The sequence below is a fragment of the Tachysurus vachellii genome, chromosome 4 (assembly GCF_030014155.1).
Source record: "Tachysurus vachellii isolate PV-2020 chromosome 4, HZAU_Pvac_v1, whole genome shotgun sequence".
In the NCBI taxonomy this organism is placed as follows: Eukaryota; Metazoa; Chordata; class Actinopteri; order Siluriformes; family Bagridae; genus Tachysurus; species Tachysurus vachellii.
The window spans coordinates 1,762,917-1,785,910 of NC_083463.1; the positions used below are offsets into that span (position 1 = coordinate 1,762,917).

The following is a 22,994-nucleotide window of genomic DNA, read 5'->3' on the forward strand; positions in this document are numbered from 1 at the left end:
GATTTTGAGTGTATTTAAGTCCATATATGGAAGACAGATGGTTTAGAGTGTCTTATCAGAGTGCCACATTCATACTGAAGATACGACTGGAGACTAGCCTTTGCTTCCGTATATTAAAAAAATGGTTTTAATAGTCTTTAAGTCTATATATAGAAATTACAGAGACTCTAAGAGGATACTTTGATGTACGACTATGAGAATATGGGCGTGTCTTGGAGTCCATATAAGGAACTGTGAGTGGCATTGAGTAGATGGGTCTGATAGATTATATATGCAAATGTGGGCGTGTCTTAGAAAAGAATAACAATGAAAATATTTCTGAGTATTTCTGAGTATTCCTACGTTTAACTCGACATACTGAGCAATAAAAAATAACATACTTGAAAGAGTAAATTTTTATTTTTTTTTTAAACCAGTGCCCTTATCGTCCCCTCCCCCCACACAGATCTACACATATTGTTCATAGAGATGTGGTGATTTGCAGAAAAACAGAAAACAGGGTTGAACCTCAAATCAATTAAAATAAAAAGTGAAAGTGGATCATTTGTCACATATTTACACCATCTAATAGAAAGAAAAGAAAAGCTTAAAGGAAAAATAGTCCACTAGTGAGAGAACGTAAGCGCAGAAGTGCCACAGCGTTACGCCTGTTAATGCCAACGTGATAAATGTAATGTACTGAATAAATGACATGATTCGTCAGACAGCGAAGGTCGTCGGTCCCTGAAGCGAGGTCGTCTAAAAGCAAGATGGAGTACAATCAACATAGTTCTGTAGATATAAACAATAACATGCCATTGTTCTTCAGTATACATGAGGATATAATACAAATTAATCACAGCACAGAGAATACTGATATATCAGAAATATTCATTATGGGTGATGAGAATCTGGGATGAACACCCTGAGACAATTTAGCTTATTAAGATCCATTTATACATGGCGCTGTCTAAACCACACCCACACACACACACACACACACACACACAAAAAAAAGCTAACTTTTAGTTTAGAATTTAGCTCAATGGTAAACTAACGGAGGAGGATTCGAAGACAGCTCTGAGTTTTACATAAGGCCTACGTTCTTGTTATTAGACTTAAACACTGATTTAAAAAGGTGTCGTACTTAAAAAACACACATGCTAAGTGTTAGTTATGTACTAATAAGAAGAAATGATGTCGGCTATAGAACAAATAATAGCGATGATGCATATACGGGCCCTGATCGAAACATTCCCCAATTATTTCTTTCTTTTATTATTTATTCATTTATGCACTTGAATAATTAAGAAAGTGAAATATATACTGAAGAATTTACACGGTGTGAAAAATCGTCTTCCAAATGCGTGAACATAACATAATGTAAAATAACACACTGTGGATATACTACAGCACAAAATCATTCATTCGTAATGACAATATTTGAAATATTAATCCAAAGTCAACACAACTGCTGATGGAAAAACCCCATAAATCCACATCATATTGCATTTCACCTTTGGGTTTAATACAGAGCTCGTTTTCTTATATTTGTTAGAATATTTGAAACATATTTTCTTATTTTTATTTTACAAATTGAACCCTTTGTGTTTTCTCCTCTCGCTTCGATGTTTTTACGGACGTGGGTCGATTGGAGCCGATAGAAAAGGGCGTGGTTATGACGTCATGCGGAAGTCTCATGGCTTCGGATTTTCGGTGTTTATAAAATCGTGTGTTCGTGTAAATTATTTACGACACTGTTTTGTTTATTTAATACGGTGCTGTCTGTTGGCGAGCACCTCCTCTGCTGCAGAGAAATGGAAACGATCGCATGTAGAAAAAATCCTTGAAAAATCACATCCTTGGAAAAAAAAAGTTCTTTTAAGTGTAAAATGGAAAAAAAGTGTAAAGAGGCTGAAGGACGCGCAGCCACGTGGCTTAATTCACGTAGTAAAGCCAATAGATGAGATTAAAAAGGGAAAAGACGGCGGGGAAAATTATCCGTGACCATCGATCGATGGCGTTGACGTCCGTAAGATCTGGGATTTTGATTTTCAGCTGCGAGGAGCGTCTGCGCAGTCGAGCCTTTTTCGGGTGCGCGCTCCTCTCCACACTGTGCCGCCGCGGCGCGCTCGCCTTCCTGTACTGGATCCCTGAGTTATCCAACATCACAGAGCTGGAGTTTCGTGCATCGCTGACGCTGGTGGTGATCTCGTTCCCGGCCACCTCGTTATGGATCTCCAGCGTGGTCAGCAGGATGTTCCCCTGAGAGTCCACCTGCGAGGAAAGAGCAGAATCAGCGCGGCTCTGACGCTCTCGCTCCATGATCTACAATCAAGCTGTGAATCAAGACTTTTTCTTTTTTCTTTTCTTTTTTGCAAACAAAACACAAGTCTCTATAAATAAGAATGCTGAATGTTCAAATCCTAATATCAGCACATCAGCGCATTAGGAGTTAGAAAGTGAATTAAATGCGTTTTTAGAAGATGATTTATTTATTCCCACATTCGTACAGATCAGAAGTTTTATAAGAATTAACGCTGCTACATCGAGCGAAAGTGTGAAGTGCGCTGACATCATAAATCTCTTCCCCTTGGACACATCAATCTCACCTGTGACAAAAAACATACAAACAGTGTGAGACTTCCATCTACCTGGAAGTAGAGCATTTTATTCAGAATTATTACAGTAAATTAAGTAAACGAATATCTGTAATTAAAACATTTTTATCATTTTTCTTTAGCTTTAAAGGTGGGGTCCCCGTTGTTTGAGAAATGCTTCAGAAATCTGAGTCGGGACACAAAACAAAAACAAAACAAACGTTTAATCAATGAGCAGAAAGGGGCGTGTCTTGTCAATATGGGCGGAGAGAGTGTTCAGTGCGCATGTGTGACATTAGCAGAAAGCGGTTTTAACATTGACATGGAGGATAAAAACAAAGAAAGAAAGAGAAGAAAGACTTACGATAAGGTAAGAAGTAGGACGTGTTAATATAGGATCAGCTTTCCAGCGCTGGAAAGAACTGAAGGAGCAGGAAGTTGGTCACATATTCACAGATTGGAGTTTCCTGAGTCAATAACTCCTGAGCTAAACACTGTTACTACACAAATAACACCTCTTTTCTATCGTAGTAATGTAGAGACGCAGCTACAACCGTGTTTTGTGTAGTAACAGCGTTTAGCTCAGGATAGCTCAGCTTAGCTTTATTTTTTAAAATTTATTTATTTTTCAAAACATGTAAGTGAGTATATTTAATATTATGCATGATTAATGGTTCTGCTGTTATACAGGGGGTCTATTCTATTTTCTAGTCGCTGCTCTTCCCGCTCTGTCCACGCATGCACACGGACGGACACGTGGATTTCCCCCAGAACAGAACCATAATGCCAACACTAACTGTACGCATCTAATCATCTAATAAATCCTCATTTGACAAAGTGGTCCTGACTGAAATGAACTTTTATTATTTAAATGCAATGCATACAACAATATTTTCTATCACAAATAAACATTAGATATTACTCATTGTTTCTCTGTCTGTACTGTGAACAATGACAAAGTTGACTGAGAAGAATTAAGTACATTTAAGTGCCAAACATTCTGGGTTTTAAATGAACTCTTTTCTGAGATGCAAAAACAAAAAATATAAATTACTTTCAAATTACTTTTATAAAGTATCAAAACTAAGGCATACATTAAAATAATAATAATAATAATAATAATAATAATAATAATAATACAAAAATACTGCTTTGTTTATCTACAATCGTATTGTTCTTCCCTTCAGCTATGATAAAGACACATTTCTTTCTGTTAGTTGCCTGGGTTACGTATGTATGTGTGGGCGGAGCTATCGATACAGGGGTGGGACCCATTTGGGTTAGGGGCGTGTTTGTTTTGGTGATTTCAAATGTCAACATCGGCTTTTAAACAACGGAGACCCCACCTTTAAGTGCTTTTTTTTTCTTAGTAATTTTAATAGTCGTTTTTTAATAGTAAATTTTGTTTTATATTTTTAACTGTATGATGTAGCAAAGTGAGTAATTTAATATCTGTAATATTAAAAATTAAAGTTTTTTTCTTACATCGTTAATACATTTTTAATATTATTCATTATTAATATTATATCCTTCCAAAATACCAAAACCTTCCCCTACAAAAAAATAGTAAAACGTTTTATATTTTTCACATTTAGATTAACACTCATTCATTTATTCATTCATCTTCTACCGCTTATCTGAACTACCTCGGGTCACGGGGACCCTGTGCCTATCTCAGGCGTCATCGGGCATCAAGGCAGGATACACCCTGGACGGAGTGCCAACCCATCACAGGGCACACACACACACACTCTCATTCACTCACGCAATCACACACTACGGACAATTTTCCAGAGATCACTTTGAAATCATTTGAGAAATATTAACTTAAATTAACGAGTGTAAAGAAAACTGAAATATTACAGCAGCTTATTAAGAACACTAAAGTTTTCATTCAATATTTGTGTGTAATTGTTTATTGTGTTTATTTGACAGTAATTCTGTACTGTTTTAATTACTTTGTGTTACAGCTCTGTTACATAAGCTGAGTTTATTGAGCGAATAAAAAAACAAATAACACATTTTTTCCAAGCAAGTCTGTGTATTTGACTGAATATAATCGACATTGTTGTGTTTTTCCCAAAAGGACGTGCTGAGTGTGAAATCTGTTGTTTACTTCTTTTTACCCTCAAATCTCTTTTGGAAAGAATCCGAATATAATTACAGATCAGACATCACAGTAATGATGTGAAACAGGATCATGGGAACTCATTAGCACTGATCTGAATCTGATCTGAACCTGAAGGAAAAGAGGAGAGAACGAAGGAGTGAACAGAGGGATGGAGTGCTGAAGTGTGATCATCTACACAACACACAACACAACGTGTGAGTGAGGAGGAAGAAGGGAGGAAAGAAAGGTAGCAGGATAAACTAACTACACACACACACACACACATACACACACACACACTTACAGACACAAACACTCACATACTGTACACACACACATACAGACACAAACACTCACACACACTCACACCTACACACACACACACAGACACAAACACTCACATACTGTACACACACACATACAGACACAAACACTCACACATACACTCATACACACACACACACACATGCACACACACACATTTACAGACACAAAGACTCACATACACACACACATACAGACACAAACACTCACACACACACTCACACCTACACACACACAGACACAAACACTCACACCTACACACACACACACACAGACACAAACACTCACACATACACTCATACACAGACACACACACATGCACACACACACACACAAACATAAAAACACACGCACAAACATACAAACACTCACATACACACACACATAAACACTCACACACACTCACACCTACACACACACAGTTACAGACACAAACACTCACATACACACACACACACACATACAGACACAAACACTCACACACACTCACACCTACACACACACAGACACAAACACTCACACATACACTCATACACAGACACAAACACACACATACACACACACATGCACACACACATTTACAGACACAAACACTCACATACACACACACACACACACACAGACACAAACACTCACACACACACTCACACCTACACACACAGACACAAACACTCACACACACTCACACCTACACACACAGACACAAACACTCACACACACACTCACACCTACACACACACACACACACACACACACACACACAGACACAAACACTCACACATACACTCATACACAGACACAAACACACATACATGCACACACACACACACAGACACAAACACTCACATACACACACACACACATACAGACACAAACACTCACACACACACTCACACCTACACACACAGACACAAACACTCACACACACTCACACCTACACACACAGACACAAACACTCACACACACACTCACACCTGCACACACACACAGACACAAACACTCACACATACACTCATACACAGACACAAACACACACATGCACACACACACACACAAACATAAAAACACATGCACAAACATACAAACACTCACATACACACACACATTTACAGACACACTCACATACACACACACACACATTTACAGACACACTCACATACACACATACACACACACATTTACAGACACACTCACATACACACAGACACACACACATACAGACACAAACACTCACACTCACACCTACACACACACATACAGACACACACACTCACACCTACACACACACACACACACACACATACAGACACAAACACTCACACACACTCACACCTACACACACACAGACACAAACACTCACACACACACTCACACCTACACACACACACACACACACACAAACACTCACACATACACTCATACACAGACACAAACACACACATACACACACACACATGCACAAACACTCACACACACTCACACCTACACACACAGACACAAACACTCACACACACACTCACACCTACACACACACACAGACAGACACTCATACACAGACACAAACACACACACACAAACACTCACACATACACCTACACACCTACAAACACACTCACACAAGCACAAACACACATACACTCCCAACCACACCCACACACACACACACACATACACACACACACTCACCCCTCGTGAGTGATGGTGGCCTTGTACCTGATTAGACTGTTTAACTCCAGACACCTTGCAGTTCCCTCCCTCCTGAACAGACTGAAAACAGAAGAACAGAAGATCAGTTTCATCTTTCACAGCCACAGGTTAAAGAAGGCGATAAAACTATGACCAAATGGCGGCCATCTTGGGTTTTTAAAAACTCTTTACAGTATATAATGCTGAGTAAGTCGTAACGTCGTGCGTTTGTTTTCAGGGAAAATGGAAAACATTTCGTAAAATATTTCTTAGGAATGAAGATGCAGAAGTATCAGATTAATGCACATCAGGAAGGTGTGATGATTTTATTAGCTAATTTCTTCAGAATCTATCCGTCTGTCCTGCCATCGAGTGTATAATAAAAGTACACTAACTCAATCAGTCAGTTAGATTTCAACACTAAGAGCTTTGGTCTTGCAATCTCACTGCCATGTGGTGTAACTCTATCTATCTGTCTGTTTCTAATCTGTTTTTGCCTCAAGTTCATCATCTTCTCATCAACAATGATCAGCCTTTCTTAAATTACAGCTGCACTACATGCCTTCCGGGATCCGGGTAGTAAAGTGAGGATGCCGGTGTTTGTATACGGCCGGAAGTAGCAGAAAGAAACGTCACCTTGTTTCCGTCGTATTTGATGCGGTCGTTGTTGGCTTTCTCTGCCTTCTCTGCCATTTTCTTCTGCATCTGAGGGCCTCGTCCGAAGAAGATATAATTGACGAAGGCGTATTCCAGCAGGGCTAAGAAGACGAAGACGAAGCAGCCCATCAGGTACATGTCTATGGCTTTGACGTACGGGATCTTTGGCAGCGTTTCTCGAAGGTGGGTGTTGATGGTGGTCATGGTGAGAACAGTCGTGATACCTGCGGAAGAATGGAGTTATAACATGAAGGCTTCAAACATGGGTTCCTCATGATGAGGCAAAAGGCTGGAACTGCTCACTGCTCTGTAGAACGTCGTTTCATCGTTTCATTTCAATCTCATAAATACAGCAACTTTTACAGCAAGAACCAAGAGAACCAAGAGCTGAACTCTAAACACCTGACAGGTTCTAGATCTTAAACAGAAAGTAATTGAACCTTTTCACCACACACTCACCAGGTTAATACGTTTAAATCAAGCTATAAAAATGAAAAGGTTTTCTGGGAACAATTTGTTGAACACTTACACTGAACCTTTAATGGTTCCCTCAATAAGAAAAAAAATGGAAGCATCAAAACTTGTTTAGAGAAGAACACTGTTGGAGACCAAGAGCTTTTTATTATCCTTACAATTTTTCCTAAGAATTTCAAATTGTTCCAAGATATCAAGTTGTTAAATGATTGACAGGTTCTAAGCATTAATTAGTAAAGAATCGGCAATATAAATATTTGTCCCACAAACTTACACTTTTAGAAAACAAGAGTTCTTCAAGGTTTCATTGTTGTCAGGACTTTTGACCATGTGCCTCTGTTTATGTTCTGTGTCACATGTCTGCCCCGCCCTTGTTGACTCCTCCCCTTCTCTGCACACCTGTTCCCTATGTGTAATTGTCATGTCCATTTAACCGTGCTGCGTTGCCGATGGCAGCGCAGAATCATCGTCAGTGCATGTTGTTCTTCCTCGTCCTTTGTCCTGTCTAGTTTGGACTGTGTTCCTGTTCTGTGTATTTACTTTATTAAAACCTGTTTATTTCAGCTGTCCTGTCCTTGCAGGCCTGTGGCGAAGGACTTTGACACCCTCCCTCCCTCCCTCCCATTCTGGTCTTTGAGACGTGGTCTGGCCGCATTGTGTTGGGAGTTGTGCTCGGCCCTTCGGCTCGGCTGTGGATATCGCTCGGCCCTCTCTGGCTGCGCCGCCGTGTGCCTTGCTCCCCCCATCTGCCTCGCCGTGTGCCTTGCTCCCCCCATCTGCCTCGCCTTGTGCCTTGCTCCCCCCATCTGCCTCACCGTGTGCCTTGCTCCCCCATCTGCCTCGCCTTGTGCCTTGCTCCCCCATCTGCCTCGCCTTGTGCCTTGCTCCCCCATCTGCCTCGCCTTGTGCCTTGCTCCCCCATCTGCCTCGCCTTGTGCCTTGCTCCCCCATCTGCCTCGCCTTGTGCCTTGTTCCCCATCTGCCTCGCCGTGTGCCTTGCTCCCCCATCTGCCTCGCCGTGTGCCTTGCTCCCCCATCTGCCTCACCGTGTGCCTTGCCCCCCATCTGCCTCGCCTTGTGCCTTGCTCCCCCCATCTGCCTCGCCGTGTCCTTGCTCCCCCATCTGCCTCGCCGTGTGCCTTGCTCCTCCCATCTGCCTCACCGTGTGCCTTGCTCCCCCATCTGCCTCACCGTGTGCCTTGCTCCCCCCATCTGCTTCACCGTGTGCCTTGCTCCCCCCATCTGCTTCACCATGTGCCTTGCTCCCCCATCTGCCTCGCCGTGTGCCTTGCTCCCACCATCTGCCTCACCGTGTGCCTTGCTCCCCCCATCTGCCTCACCGTGTGGTTCACCTTCCAAATAAAAGTGGTCTGTTTTTTGGCTTTGCTACAGAGTTCTGTATAAAACATGAAAACCTTTAGAGCCCTTTAAGGCTATTCCAGTTGCCCACTCTGGTGTCCCTTAAAGGTTCTAGAAACTGACATCAAAGTATTTTCCTCTTAAAAAGGATTTCAAGTACAACAGATTTTGAAGGCTACAAAACCTTCATTATCCAATGAACCCTTGAAGAACCCTTCAAGAACTGTGTCTGGAACAATGTACCAAGTGCTGCATATTAAACATAACTGCATATTAGATTAGATTCAACTTTATTGTCATTACACATGTAGAAGTACAAAGCAACAAGTGCATAATTAAACATCCGACAGGATTGTCAGAGTCCAAGTAGAAGCCTTAATTATCATCTGATGGAAGCAGCTAGTCAGGAAGATCTTCATGCTTCCTTTGTCAAGCATGGTCAGGACATGTGGGAGGACGGTTGATTTCAGATGCCAGAGAAAATGGAGGTGCTGCTGGGATTTCTTGGGAGGGAGCTGGTGTTGATTGCCCAAGTGCAGTCCTCTGCAATGTGAACAACAAGGAGATGTTCATGCCAAGAGCAGAACTTCCTGAAGTTCACAATTCATCCCTTTTGTTTTGGTAACATTCAGAGACACCAGACCACGAGCCAGTCCAACTGCGTTGTACATTTCTAATGCTCCATTGCCGTCAGTGTTGAGATGAGGCCTTCCACTGCGATGGTGTCGATGATGTGGTTTGAACTGGATCTGACAACGCTGTTGAACATCCTGCTGCCATCCTGACCTGACTGTGGTCTCCTGTGTCATTTTAATATACAGAAAGTTTTTCTGAAACCTTCAGTTTTCAACCTCTAACATTCAGCTGCTAAATGTTATGAACAGCATACTGAGGAAGGTGTTCTTCTTGTTGAGATGGTGAGATCTGGCCAGGTGAGATCTGGTCCTCAATGGAGTTGTTGGGATGGAACTCAAACTTAAGCGATTCCACTGTGGTGTAGAGTCTGATTCTGGTGTAGTTCATGATGCTATGGAACTGCAGTCGGTGAGGCATGATGGTGATAGGCTTGAAGAACAATAGACGACTAGCTGGCTCCGATATTGTAGGTATATCTCAGGACCAGTGATCTGAAAAGTCTCTGAACGCTCACTCATGTATGTTGCTGGATGGCAAAGCTTTGTAAGGGTTGCGCTTGGGACAAGTAGAGTTCCTGGTCTTTTGGAACTCTACTCTGTGGATGGGTGGATGTCCTTTCTGTCCTTGTGTTCAGTGCTTTGAACTGTCCATTGAAGAAGATGAGTGTGTCTGTGGAACCTTGTAATCCATGATGGTCTGGATCCCTTGGCACATATACCACATAAACTCTGATCTGTCCTGTGTCTGGAGTTTGTATCCAAAATGATTCTTTATGGATTCATTACAGTTCATTAGTTAGTTCAGTGGCCAAAAAAAAAAAACGCTTTCCAAAATCAGCACTTTTCTGGTACCTGAGACAAGAGAAAGTCACGATCAACCCATTAAAAATGTGGAATCAGGTGTGGCTCCGGCTCGACCAGACACTCCTGAGTCAAATCCACTCCGTAGTTCTTTCTAATTTTATCTTCGTGTCTAAAAGTGCAGTGCACAGCCACGGATATTAAAGCGGGTTCTAGGAGTGAAATGTTCATAAAAACCTCCAAGGCACCGCTAAATTTGTGAGAATTTATTGTAGACATTTACATAATGTGGCTTCATTTTGATTAGCTTGTAAAACGAATCTATACTGAGTTCATGAAGTTCTTACAGTTAAAGGGGTACGTGGTCGTAAAAAGTTTGAGAACCCTTGCCGTAGTGTTTATACGATATTTAATATGAATTCCCACAATGCACCACAGTAGATTAGGAATTGAAAGCTATCATATCAATCATAATGCACTTTAGAGTTTCTGCTGGATAGGGAGCAGGGAGTAGGATGGCAGAAAGCATCGTTTGGGCTGCAAAGGAAAAAAAAAAGTGATGAAAAGCCTCACGCAGAAATTGGACTAAAAGTACATATGAGGCTGTATGGACAGAAAAGTACACGCTGATACTGAGATTATTCAGAGACTCAGCCAAAAGAGCTGCGATGAAATACTTCTCGTTTGACAGCTCGGCTCTGCCGCCCACCATGAATCTGGACACTGCGGATGGCTGCTACAGATTGAGCTCTGTCACAGAGAGCAAACGCCAAAAATCCGGCTCTGCTTACTCAAAGCACTTACACAATCATGCTGTCAAACCCGCCGCTGAATCAGACGCTCATCACACCAGTGTGTGCAGTAAAACATGCTTTATATCTGATTTGTGTTTAGAACAGAACCACCAGAAGTGGAGGATGGTGCGGTTTGAAACCCCTTCTCACCTGAGCCATGACCACGTCTTCTCATAATGATGTGCTGCGTCTCAGATTTTACAACAGTGTGATAAGATATTTTATTCCTCCAGTTCCACAGCAAAGTGCCGCTGAAAAATCTGTTTAAGGCTGTTACTATAGAAACCAAAATAAATGCATTAATGTATACTGTATATATAGACAAACACACATGGATACAATCACACACACCGCTACACAATCACACACACCGCTACACAATCACACACACCACTATACAATCACACACACCTCTACACAATCACACACACCGCTACACAATCACACACACCGCTACACAATCACACACACCGCTACACAATCACACACACCACTATACAATCACACACACCTCTACACAATCACACACACCGCTACACAATCACACACACCACTATACAATCACACACACCTCTACACAATCACACACACCGCTACACAATCACACACACCGCTACACAATCACACACACCACTATACAATCACACACACCACTATACAATCACACACACCTCTACACAATCACACACACCGCTACACAATCACACACACCGCTACACAATCACACACACCACTATACAATCACACACACCTCTACACAATCACACACACCGCTACACAATCACACACACCGCTACACAATCACCCACACCTGTACACAATCACACACACCGCTACACAATCACACACACCGCTACACAATCTCCCACACCTCTACACAATCACACACACCGCTACACAATCACACACACTGCTACACAATCACCCACACCTCTACACAATCACACAGACCTGTACACAATCACACACACCTGTACACAATCACACACCTATACACAATCACACACACCTCTACACCTGTACACAATCACATACACCTGTACACAATCACACACACCGCTACACAATCACACAGACCTGTACACAATCACACACAGATGATAAATAAAGGCTTACAGTGGGTTACTCTGTGTGAAGTAACACACATTGTAGTGGGTTAGCCGTGTTAGCTTGTTGTTCTTCAGTAAAACTTCATACTGCACTTTTATCCGTATCAAATAACTAAGTGACCAATACAAAGAGAATAAAATGCCACTGAAGACCAGAATGGAGAGAGAACAGACTTCCAGATAAACAGCACAATAACAACATTATCATCTAGTTAATGAAGCTGGAACAAAGCGCTTATATAGTTGTCATGTAGACATATGAACATGACTCTAAAGTGTTACTGAATCATTCCAGTTCTCTTTATAATCCTGTTCTTGCCCTGTCTCTGGCTCCAGCTGCTTAACACTAACTGGTATATTACATGATATTATATTCCATTAGACCGAACAGTGTCAGGCTCTTAATGAAGTAAACAAGCTTCAGTCTGCTGATGAGCTTCTCAGAGGCACAATAACTGCGATGCAGACTTACATTCCTGTTCTGTCCCAAATCCGATTAAAAACAAGCCTAGGAATCATTTCTGTGAGTTAATTGAATGCAGCAGTGCAGTGTGGGAAAACAGATAAAACACCACAATGAGAGTAAGTGGTGTGTCTTTGGGGTTCGCTCCTGTTTCCTTTCTGCACTGAAACATGAACACTGATTAGGAAACTTGAGAGTCGGAAAGATTTAACGTACGTCTTTAATTTCTTTTTAAGCCTTACATCACCATCACTCTGTCATGCTAATCGCTAGTCACTTATGGCTTCAATGGTAGGACTTACTGAGTGTGTTATTTAACACACATATGACTTTTTGGTTCATATAATGATTGAAACCGGTATTAGCAAAAAACAATTGGACTTATTTGTGTAATTACTGTAAGCAAGCAACAGTTAACTGGACGCTTTTAACAATTGTGTTTACTTTTCCCCTAAAAATACCAGGCTGCTTGTAGCTGCTATAACAAAAGTACATTCTGTAATCAAATAAAAAGGCAGTTCTTTTTTATGGGAAAAACCAATGCATGTGATCTTATAAAAAAAAGAGACATTTTCAGGGCTCTCAAGTTTTGAAAACAGGCAAGTGTGACATCTCCAACCCCCCAAAACAAAAAAGTATTTGTTTAATTTCCATTTATTAATTTGTGTGTGTGTGTGTGTGTGTGTGTGAGAGAGAGAGAGAGAGAGAGAGAGAGAGAGGGAGAATGAGAGAGAGAGATTATGACTGGTGTTTATTGTAAGTGTTTGTTGCCTTTTTGGACCCCTTTATCATGTGTAATGTTGCTCCCATATAAAACAGTTCAGCACAAGCCCAGACATTTTTAGGGTCATGATTGAGGACAATGTCCCGTCCAGAGACAAACTGTTTCGTGTTGAGGTTTTGTTCAAACCGACCATCGAAAATACCCTCTGTAATGAACGTTTTTTCTTTATTGGTTGTTGTGTTAAATCTTACCCAGATACAATAGTGCTATTTTCTGATTGGCTATTGTGTAGCCTCCTTTTTGATTGGCTGATAAGTGTCAGGCTCGACTAAGAGCTCCAGTGTCAGGGATCAGCCCGGACTTCTGGCCATGTGCTTCTGTTGTTGTTGTCATGTGTCTGCCCCGCCTTCGTCTGTTCCTCCCTGCCCCGCCTTCGTCTGTTCCTCCCTGCCCCGCCTTCGTCTGTTCCTCCCTGCCCCGCCTTCGTCTGTTCCTCCCTGCCCCACCTTCGTCTGTTCCTCCCTGTCTCCACACCTGTTCCTAATTGTATCTGATTGTCTTTTGTATTTAAGTGTGCCGCGTTGGCAGCGCGAATCGTTAGTTATGTGTGGTCACATCTACTGTAGTCTGTCATTTGTATTGTTTATTTCTCATATTGTTTATTTCTCCTATTGTCTTCATTATTTATTAAACTCATTTGAAGCTATCCTGCGTATGGGTCTGTCTCCCTCCTACCCAGACTGTGACATCCAGGGGAGACACGCTTGGTTCCTGCCCGGTTCCATAGAGACAGCAGTGCGGACTGATACGTTTTGGGCGCTGCGGCTTATTAAATATATGATAAATAGTCAAAAAGTTTTTCTGTGTGAGAAATACGATGTGTGACGGGAGAGCGTGAGAAAAGACCGACATGTGTGACTGTCACTGTCAATGTGTGACACTTGACAGCCCTGCATTTTAGATCATACTCCATACATTCATCTCCACATTAGTCTATCTTTACTTTGTTTAATACCCACAATGGTTAGACAATCTGAAGACAGCTATGCAGCGGCACTTTAGGGGAAGTCATGGCCTAATGGTTAGAGAGTCTGACTCCTAACCCTAAGGTTGTGGGTTCAAGTCTCGGGCCGACAATACCACGACTGAGGTGCCCTTGAGCAAGGCACCGAACCCCCCAACTGCTCCCCGGGCGCCGCAGCATAAATGGCTGCCCACTGCTCCGGGTGTGTGTTCACGGTGTGTGTGTTCAATGCTGTGTGTGTGTGTGTTCACTGCTGTGTGTGTGTGTGTTCACTGCTGTGTGTGTGTGTGTGTGTGTGCACTTTGGATGGGTTAAATGCAGACAACAAATTCTGATTGTGTGTCACCGTACTTAGCCGTATGTCACGTCACTGTCACTTTCGTCTTTTTTATCTGTCCAGCTCTCTCACGTGTACACTCTACTCAAACATGCTAGTATCAGCTCCATCACGCTGAGCATCTTGTAGATCACTCTCTAGCTATCTAGCTGTCCAGCGATGACATCAGCAGAGTAGAAAACCGCTAACTTCTCACAGGAAATGACATCATCAACCAACAAACTATCAGTAGTCACTAATTGGATCATATTTAAGGTGGTAAGGTCTGTGTCTGACTCCTGACTGAACGTGAACTGAATTACTTAGCTCATGTGTATGAAAACCTTTATGTCCTTAATGAGGCGATATAAAGTGGGCCTGTCCTACTTTCACCAGCTACATTAACATTTAAAGAGACATTTGGCACGATTGCTGGAAGCCCAGAGCACAGACGTGAGCGTGATGACCCCGTGCTGCAGCGGAATGAATTCAGAGAGATGACAGAGGCTTTGATAGAGAAATCTTTCTGTTCCAGCTTGAATTATTCACTATGTGTTTCCTCTGTGATGAAAGAATTAATGATTTAACAAAGACTATGATTCATCACGCCATGACTTTTTAGCTGCTGTTGTTTACCGAGACCCTGAAACATTACTTAAGGGCAGCGGTTACACCACAGGGCTGCTGAGTTCTGATTGGTGGTCAGGTTTTGATGAATTCACTAACGGCAGCTACGACAGTAGAGCGGGTTTATATTAATGCGCTCGTTATCGTTTCTATGGCAACAGCTCCTTCACAGGGACGTGTACAGCAGATGATCCACATAAGCAGGTTTGTGTACGACATGGTGACGGAGTCTCCGGTCTCGGTTCTGTGTACCAGTCAGACGTAAAGCTAGAACTCTAACTCTATTTCCTACATTCCTACAGTCTGTGATACACAAAGTATTGGCACCCCTCTGCCCTTCCTGTCAGTGGATAGGGAGCACAATAGAAGCTGATCGGACATTATTTGGGTGTTTATTCTGTATGTTATTTTATATAATTATACAAACATTGTTGCGTAAATGTGCTAATGTTACTGTGCATTCGTTCAGATCCTTTCCTCCAACGCTGCACTTAGTTAAACTTTACACTGTGAACTTTATATATATATATATACTTTATAACTCTTGAGTATATGTATAATGACTGATCAATAGTTGCTCTAGTGGTAGGCTTTTTGTGTTTATATTTTATTCAGAATGAGATAATGTGATACGTTTGCTATTCTTCTTATATTCTTGGTTGTTCTGATATCGTTCAGTATTTAAACACAGAAACTTTTGCAATCTTATAACTATGCTAGTCTGTATAATGCTAACTAGCAAACATCGCTGTGTTAGCAATAACATTTAAGTTATTATCTCACTAAAAGTTTTTTTTTTTTTTTACTTCCGGACACGTTTCGTCCTGTCGCACCTACTTGCATATAGACATATTATAAATATCTAATTCCATACCTGTGTGTGTTTGTGTGTGTGTGTGTGTGTGTGTGTGATGAGAAGACAGGTTAATCCTCCACATGAATAGAGAACCTAACAAACAAAAGCGACCGATTCAATCAATCGAGCCATCAACAAGCAGACAGAGATTTAAGAGGAAGTGAGATCAGGGTAATCCCATTTGCATTATCCGAGCCTCTTACGTTTTCAATGGGAGATGACCGGATTCCTACAGTGTGTGTTCGTGTGCGTGAGTGAGTGTGTGTGTGTGTGTGTGTGTGTAATTGAGTCGGAGAGGCTGACAGTGGCCACAATAGAGCTGGATGCGGATGTGGAGGATGGATGGATGGCCTTCACCTCACTCTTCAGCTCTCTTGGAGTCATTTAAAGGAGAGATTCATTGCTCCTCTGCAGAGTGCCGGAGGACTGAAATGGAGGTTAAATGTAATTGTTTTCCAGCTGCATCGATCTTTGTGTTTTTACTGGGTTACCTGGCAGGAGAAAGAGGGAAAGAGACCGAGAGAGCTGGGAACTCGTAATGATAATAGCAGGTGAAGTGAGGCATGTGTGTGTGTGTGTGTGTGTGAAGGTATAGAGATTTTTCCATTCCAATGCAAAGTGCTCTCATTTCACTGCTTAATGTCGTTAATGAGGATAGTTTCACAAAAAGTAGACCATCATCCTGCACATTATTTTTAACCCTCTATCTCTCTCTCTCTCTCTCTCTCTCTCTCTCTCTCTGTCCCTGTCACAAACACATACTCAAGTGTATACACCTCATCGTAAAACCCTACACATGATCTCATGATCTAAAAATTGTCTCACACTCCCACCTCTGAGTGTCTGTGTGTGAAGTGGGACACACTACAGTAGTTGCTCTTTTATCAGTTAACATCACATACAGTACATTGCATAGGGTTAGATTTCCTGTTGATGGATTAAACGTACGGCGGTTCTCGTTCTTCATCAACCATGGGAAGAACAACTAGTTGTGTGGTGCATCGTTAACATGGTCATGTGTTAGTATTTGTTGTGAGGTATATCAGTCTTAATGTTGTTGGGGTTTTAAACACCTTCTGGATGGTGAAACAGTTCATCAGTAACAATTCAACATCAATTCTACGGTGGTCCTTTTCTACTGATGGATGACAAAGAGTAGTATCATTAGAGGCACATACAAAATGTATTGTATTTAAGTAGCATGATGTACCGGCTTGCTAAGTCTTGTGCAGTGAAATCCCTGCTTATTTTTTATTTATGTATAACATTTATGGAAGGAGTCTGTGGTGTCAGCATTTTGTAACAGCCAGAGATGAAGCTGTGAAATTAAATTTTCACACATCTTCTAGACAAGGCTGCACGGATTCTCAGTAAGTAGGGCTGGATGATATAACTGAGATTATAAATATTCTGGTCTGTATACGTTTAATTATTACTCAAAAAAAATTATTACAGACGTATTAAAAGCATTGATTTGTAAATAAAAGTTAATACATAGGTAGGTATGTGAAGATTAGTAGGCAGGAAGAAGTATATAATGAGGCAGGTAGATTAAGAGGTAGGTTCACGTTAATTAGTAAGCAGAAATATAGAGATAATTAGGTAGATGTAGAATATGAGGCAGGTAGACTAAAAGGTAGGTACATGTGGATTATGAGCCCGGTAGATGTAGATTATGATGCAGTTAGATGTAAATTATGATGCAGGTTATGATGCAGTTAGATGTAGATTATGAGGCAGGTAGATTTAGATTATGAGGCAGGCAGATGTAGATTATAAGGCTGTAAGATGTAGATTATGAGGCAAGTAGATGTGGATTATGATGCAGTTAGATGTAGATTATGATGCAGTTAGATGTAGATTATGAGGCAGTTAGATGTAGATTATGATGCAGTTAGATGTAGATTAAGAGGCAGTTAGATGTAGATTATGAGGCAGTTAGATGTAGATTATGAGGCAGTTAGATGTATATTATGAGGCAGTTAGATGTAGATTATGAGGCAGTTAGATGTATATTATGATGCAGTTAGATGTAGATTATGATGCAGTTAGATATAGATTATGATGCAGGTTATGATGAATTTAGATGTATATTATTAGATGTAGATTATGATGCAGGTAAATGTAGATTATGATGTAGTTAGATGTAGATTTTGATGCAGTTAGATGTAGATTATGATGCAGTTAAATGTACTGTAGATTATGATGCAGTTAGATGTGGATTTTGATGCAGTTAGATATAGATTATGATGCAGTGAAATGTAGAATATGATTCAGGTTATGATGCAGTTAGATGTAGATTATGAGGCAGTTAGATGTAGATTATGAGGCAGTTAGATGTGGATTATGAGGCAGTTAGATGTAGATTATGATGCAGTTAGATGTAGATTATGAGGCAGTTAGATGTAGATTATGAGGCAGTTAGATGTAGATTATGAGGCAGTTAGATGTGGATTATCAGGCAGTTAGATGTAGATTATGATGCTGTTAGATGTAGATTATGAGGCAGTTAGATGTAGATTATGAGGCAGTTAGATGTAGATTATGAGGCAGTTAGATGTGGATTATGAGACAGGAAGAAACCAAGACGAAATGTTAAATAGACAAATCTGATCAGCCAGTACATGCACTGACCAGCTGTAGGAATCTTTCCCTGGTGATTGTTGTTTGGTTGAACAGATATCTGCTCCTGCAGTAAGATGATGGAAAATTTGTTACAGCGACAAACAGGAAATGACGTTTTACAGACATCCCACGTCCTAACATGTAACACACACTCACTCATCTTCTACCGCTTATCCGAACTACCTCGGGTCACAGGGAGCCTGTGCCTATCTCAGGCGTCATCGGGCATCAAGGCAGGATACACCCTGGACGGAGTGCCAACCCATCACAGGGCACACACACACACACACACACACTCTCATTCACTCACACAATCACACACTATGGACAATTTTTCCAGAGATGCCAATCAACAGGGGAGGAAACCGGAGTACCCGGAGGAAACCCCCGAGGCACGGGGAGAACATGCAAACTCCACACACACAAGGCGGAGGCGGGAATCGAACCCCCAACCCTGGAGGTGTGAGGCGAACGTGATAACCACTAAGACACCGTGACCCCCTAACATGTAACAATAAATGGATAAATATTTTTCTTTAGCAACAGTCAATGTGAGTAAATACCTGTGGGATTAGAAGAATAAATCACATGGTCTGTGCTGTAATAGGAAACTAATCAATGTGAGAGTGGTAACAGTAACACTGATGGTGTGCTTAGGGTCTGTACCTAAAGCCACTCGTGCTGCTGAAGCATCATAGTTAATCCAGAATGAGACCCAGGACAGGATGGTGATCAGGATAGAGGGCATGTAGGTCTGCAGGATGAAATATCCAATGTTCCTCTTCAGCTTGAAACTGAGTGACAGGCGTGGATAAGCTCCTGAGAAAGAGAGAGAGAGAGAGAGAGAGAGAGAGAGAGAGAGAGATGGGGGAGAAACAGATAGGCTATTTATTTCGACAGGCTGTGGAGCCATACTTTATGTTTTTTTTTCAGTTTCTATGGCAATGGTGGTGCAGATTTGCCTTCATCGCTACGGCAACAAGCATCCGTAGTGTGGTGGAATAAATAGTTTTTTTCCTCATGATTGGTTGTAGTAGCTCAGCCTTGAGTGCTCTCTCTCGCCACCGCAATGAGACGAGAGAGAGAGGAAAAAAGTCCACTTCTTTCTATCGGTGTTTAATTCTGACAATAACGTACGTATGTCGAGGACGAGGCGTGATTTCAGACTGAATACAGGATCGAAACACTTAAACAGAGTCACTGAGGAAAAAAAAACACACACACACAATATACACAACACACAATACACAATCTCACAAGCAAAAGCTCATGTACCGCACAGACAACACATACTGTACTAATGAAGGAAGAAATAAAGAAAGAAAGAAAGAAAGAAAGAAAGAAAGAAAGAAAGAAAGAAAGAAAGAAAGAAAGAAAGAAAGAAAGATAGAAAGGTAAAAGAGACAAAGAAAAAGTGTAAGGTTTGGTTGATGTAAAAATTACTCCACTTCATCATTTATTTTAAATAGTACCCTGAAGAACAGTCTTCATTTTTATTGATTCTCATCCTCACTGAAATCTGATCTCTAAATCATCATCTTTCCTCTCCTCCTCCTCAGCAGTGGTCTGTTCTCTATAACATTGTCTTTGCCCCCTCTGTCAGATCTCATCTATATTACATCATATCCCCCCCCCCACCCCCCAAATATCCACCAGGTCTGATCTCTATAACATCCTCTTTCCCTGCCATCTTGGTGCGGTCTGATCTCACCTTCCCCTGATCCTCAGTGAGATCTGATCTCTATAACTTTGTCTTTGCCCCCTCTGTCAGATCTCATCTATATTACATCATATTCCCCACCCCCATATCCACCAGGTCTGATCTCTATAACATCCTCTTCCCCTGCCACTCAACCAGGTCTGATCTGTATATGTTTCATGCCCTCTAAGCATGATCTGATCTCTATAACATCCTCTTTCCCTGCCTTCTTGGTGCGGTCTGATCTCACCTTTCCCTGATCCTCAGTGAGATCTGATCTCTATAACAGACTCGATTCCCACCGTGTGTGTATTGTAGCTGATGTTGAACATTGCGGTATCTGTGAAGTGGAATAATTATTAGCATGGCAGGTCTCTGCTATTACAGCGGAATCAATTATGCAGTGGAACTTCTGCTTCATGAATATCTGACACTGTGGATCGAGCCTTTCTCTTCTCTTCTCTCTCTCTCTCTCTCTCTCTCTCTCTCTCTCTCTGTCACTATGTAACAGTGTGAGAAAAGAAACGAATAAAGAATCGGCTCTTCATCGTTGCTGGTCTAAGCCGGTGTATCTGCCACATGGAGGTGAGACGCTTGACGCAAACCCATAATTAGCCTCGGCACGGAATGCAGCGATCCCTGAGCTCTCCAGCTCGAAAATATAACACCCTCTCAGTGTCACCTCAGAACCAAGAGGCGTTATTGTTTATTTGTTTATTTATTTGTCCGGACAATAAATGGACGAGTTGGTTAGTGAGATTAAGTATATTACCAGTTCGGCCAGTGCAGATAATATACAGTAGGGCGTGCACTAAATTCCAGGGGTTTCGTAAAGTGGGCGTGTTTCTGGAGGTCTTTGAAAAACTAAAACCTCTTTCAAAAAAAAAGAGCAAACCTACGATGGATAATGAAGAACAAAACAGTCATACAGGTAGATTTTAGATTTTATATCTATTATGCTTTATTATCTTACAGTTAAGATATTTTCACAAACAAATAAACAACCAAAACTACGGTTAGGGTTAGATTATCAAATAGGCCACGCCTACCCGATGACGCAATATCTGTTACGCTGTACTGAAATCCATGGAAATAAGTGCATCCCAATAATATAGCAACAAATATTCCTACTCATACAAATACTAACACTCTATTCATACTCATACTTTACTAATACTAATACTTATATTACTACTAATACTGATACTAATATTAATACTCTATTCATTATTCATCTATTTGTTATTCCATAGCACTGATGAATTCTGCATCCTGATTGGTCAGAAGGTGTAGATCAGGTCTCTATAATAGCAGCTCCGAGTGTAGCGCAGGTTTGTACTGTATTAATGCACTCGTTCCTATGCATTACTGTTTCCATAGTAAAAGCTCATTAACAGGGATTTCAACAAATTAAAATTAAGTGTAATTATTGAAGTTTTTGTTCTTTAATTTAAAAAAATAAAAAAAAATAACTGGGGGCACGGTGGCTTAGTGGTTAGCACGTTTGCCTCACACCTCCAGGGTCGGGGTTCGATTCCCGCCTCCACCTTGTGTGTGTGTGGAGTTTGCATGTTCTCCCCGTGCCTCGGGGGTTTCCTCCGGGTACTCCAGTTTCCTCCCCCGGTCCAAAGACATGGATGGTAGGTTGATTGGTATCTCTGGAAAATTGTCTGTAGTGTGTGATTGTGTGAGTGAATGAGAGTGTGTGTAGTGTGTGCCCTGTGATGGGTTGGCACTCCGTCCAGGGTGTATCCTGCCTTGATGCCCGATGACGCCTGAGATAGGCACAGGCTCCCCGTGACCCGAGGTAGTTCGGATAAAGTGGTAGAAAATGAGTGAATGAATGAAAAAAATTAACAGCACCACACCATTGACCAAACTAAACAAGTAAGTTCCCTCAAGCGTTCTTCGGAAATCAGAGCCCATTTCTCAGAAACTGAGGAACCTTTTAGGCTTCTCATAACAGCTTTCTGAATGGATTAAAAAAGAAAAACCATTTCTGTCCACCGGAATATATAAAGATATAACAATTAAACTTCTTTGAAATATTTTAGGGTTCTTGTTCTAGAAGTTCTACAATAAATGGAACTCACTATTCAGTCGATTTTTAAAAAGGGAACTCATTACTGCAA

The 22,994-nt window shown here is 41.4% G+C and overlaps 1 protein-coding gene across 2 annotated transcripts in view; it reads right to left on the minus strand.

Annotated features, from left to right (window-relative positions):
- Positions 1–442: 442 nt before the first annotated feature.
- Positions 443–22,994, minus strand: part of gabrb3 (gamma-aminobutyric acid type A receptor subunit beta3) — a 60,095-nt gene continuing 37,543 nt past the window's right edge. The window contains exons 7-10 of one of the 2 annotated variants that reach the window (XM_060867372.1): positions 19,830–19,982; positions 7,336–7,580; positions 6,727–6,780; positions 443–2,256 (exon numbers count right to left, since the gene is read on the minus strand). In XM_060867372.1, coding sequence (XP_060723355.1) covers positions 1,918–2,256; positions 6,727–6,780; positions 7,336–7,580; positions 19,830–19,982 — 791 coding nt within the window. In that variant the 3' untranslated portion in view covers positions 443–1,917. Of the gene's footprint in view, positions 2,257–6,699; positions 6,781–7,335; positions 7,581–19,829; positions 19,983–22,994 lie in introns of both variants that reach the window. The other variant, XM_060867370.1, reaches the window with a different exon arrangement.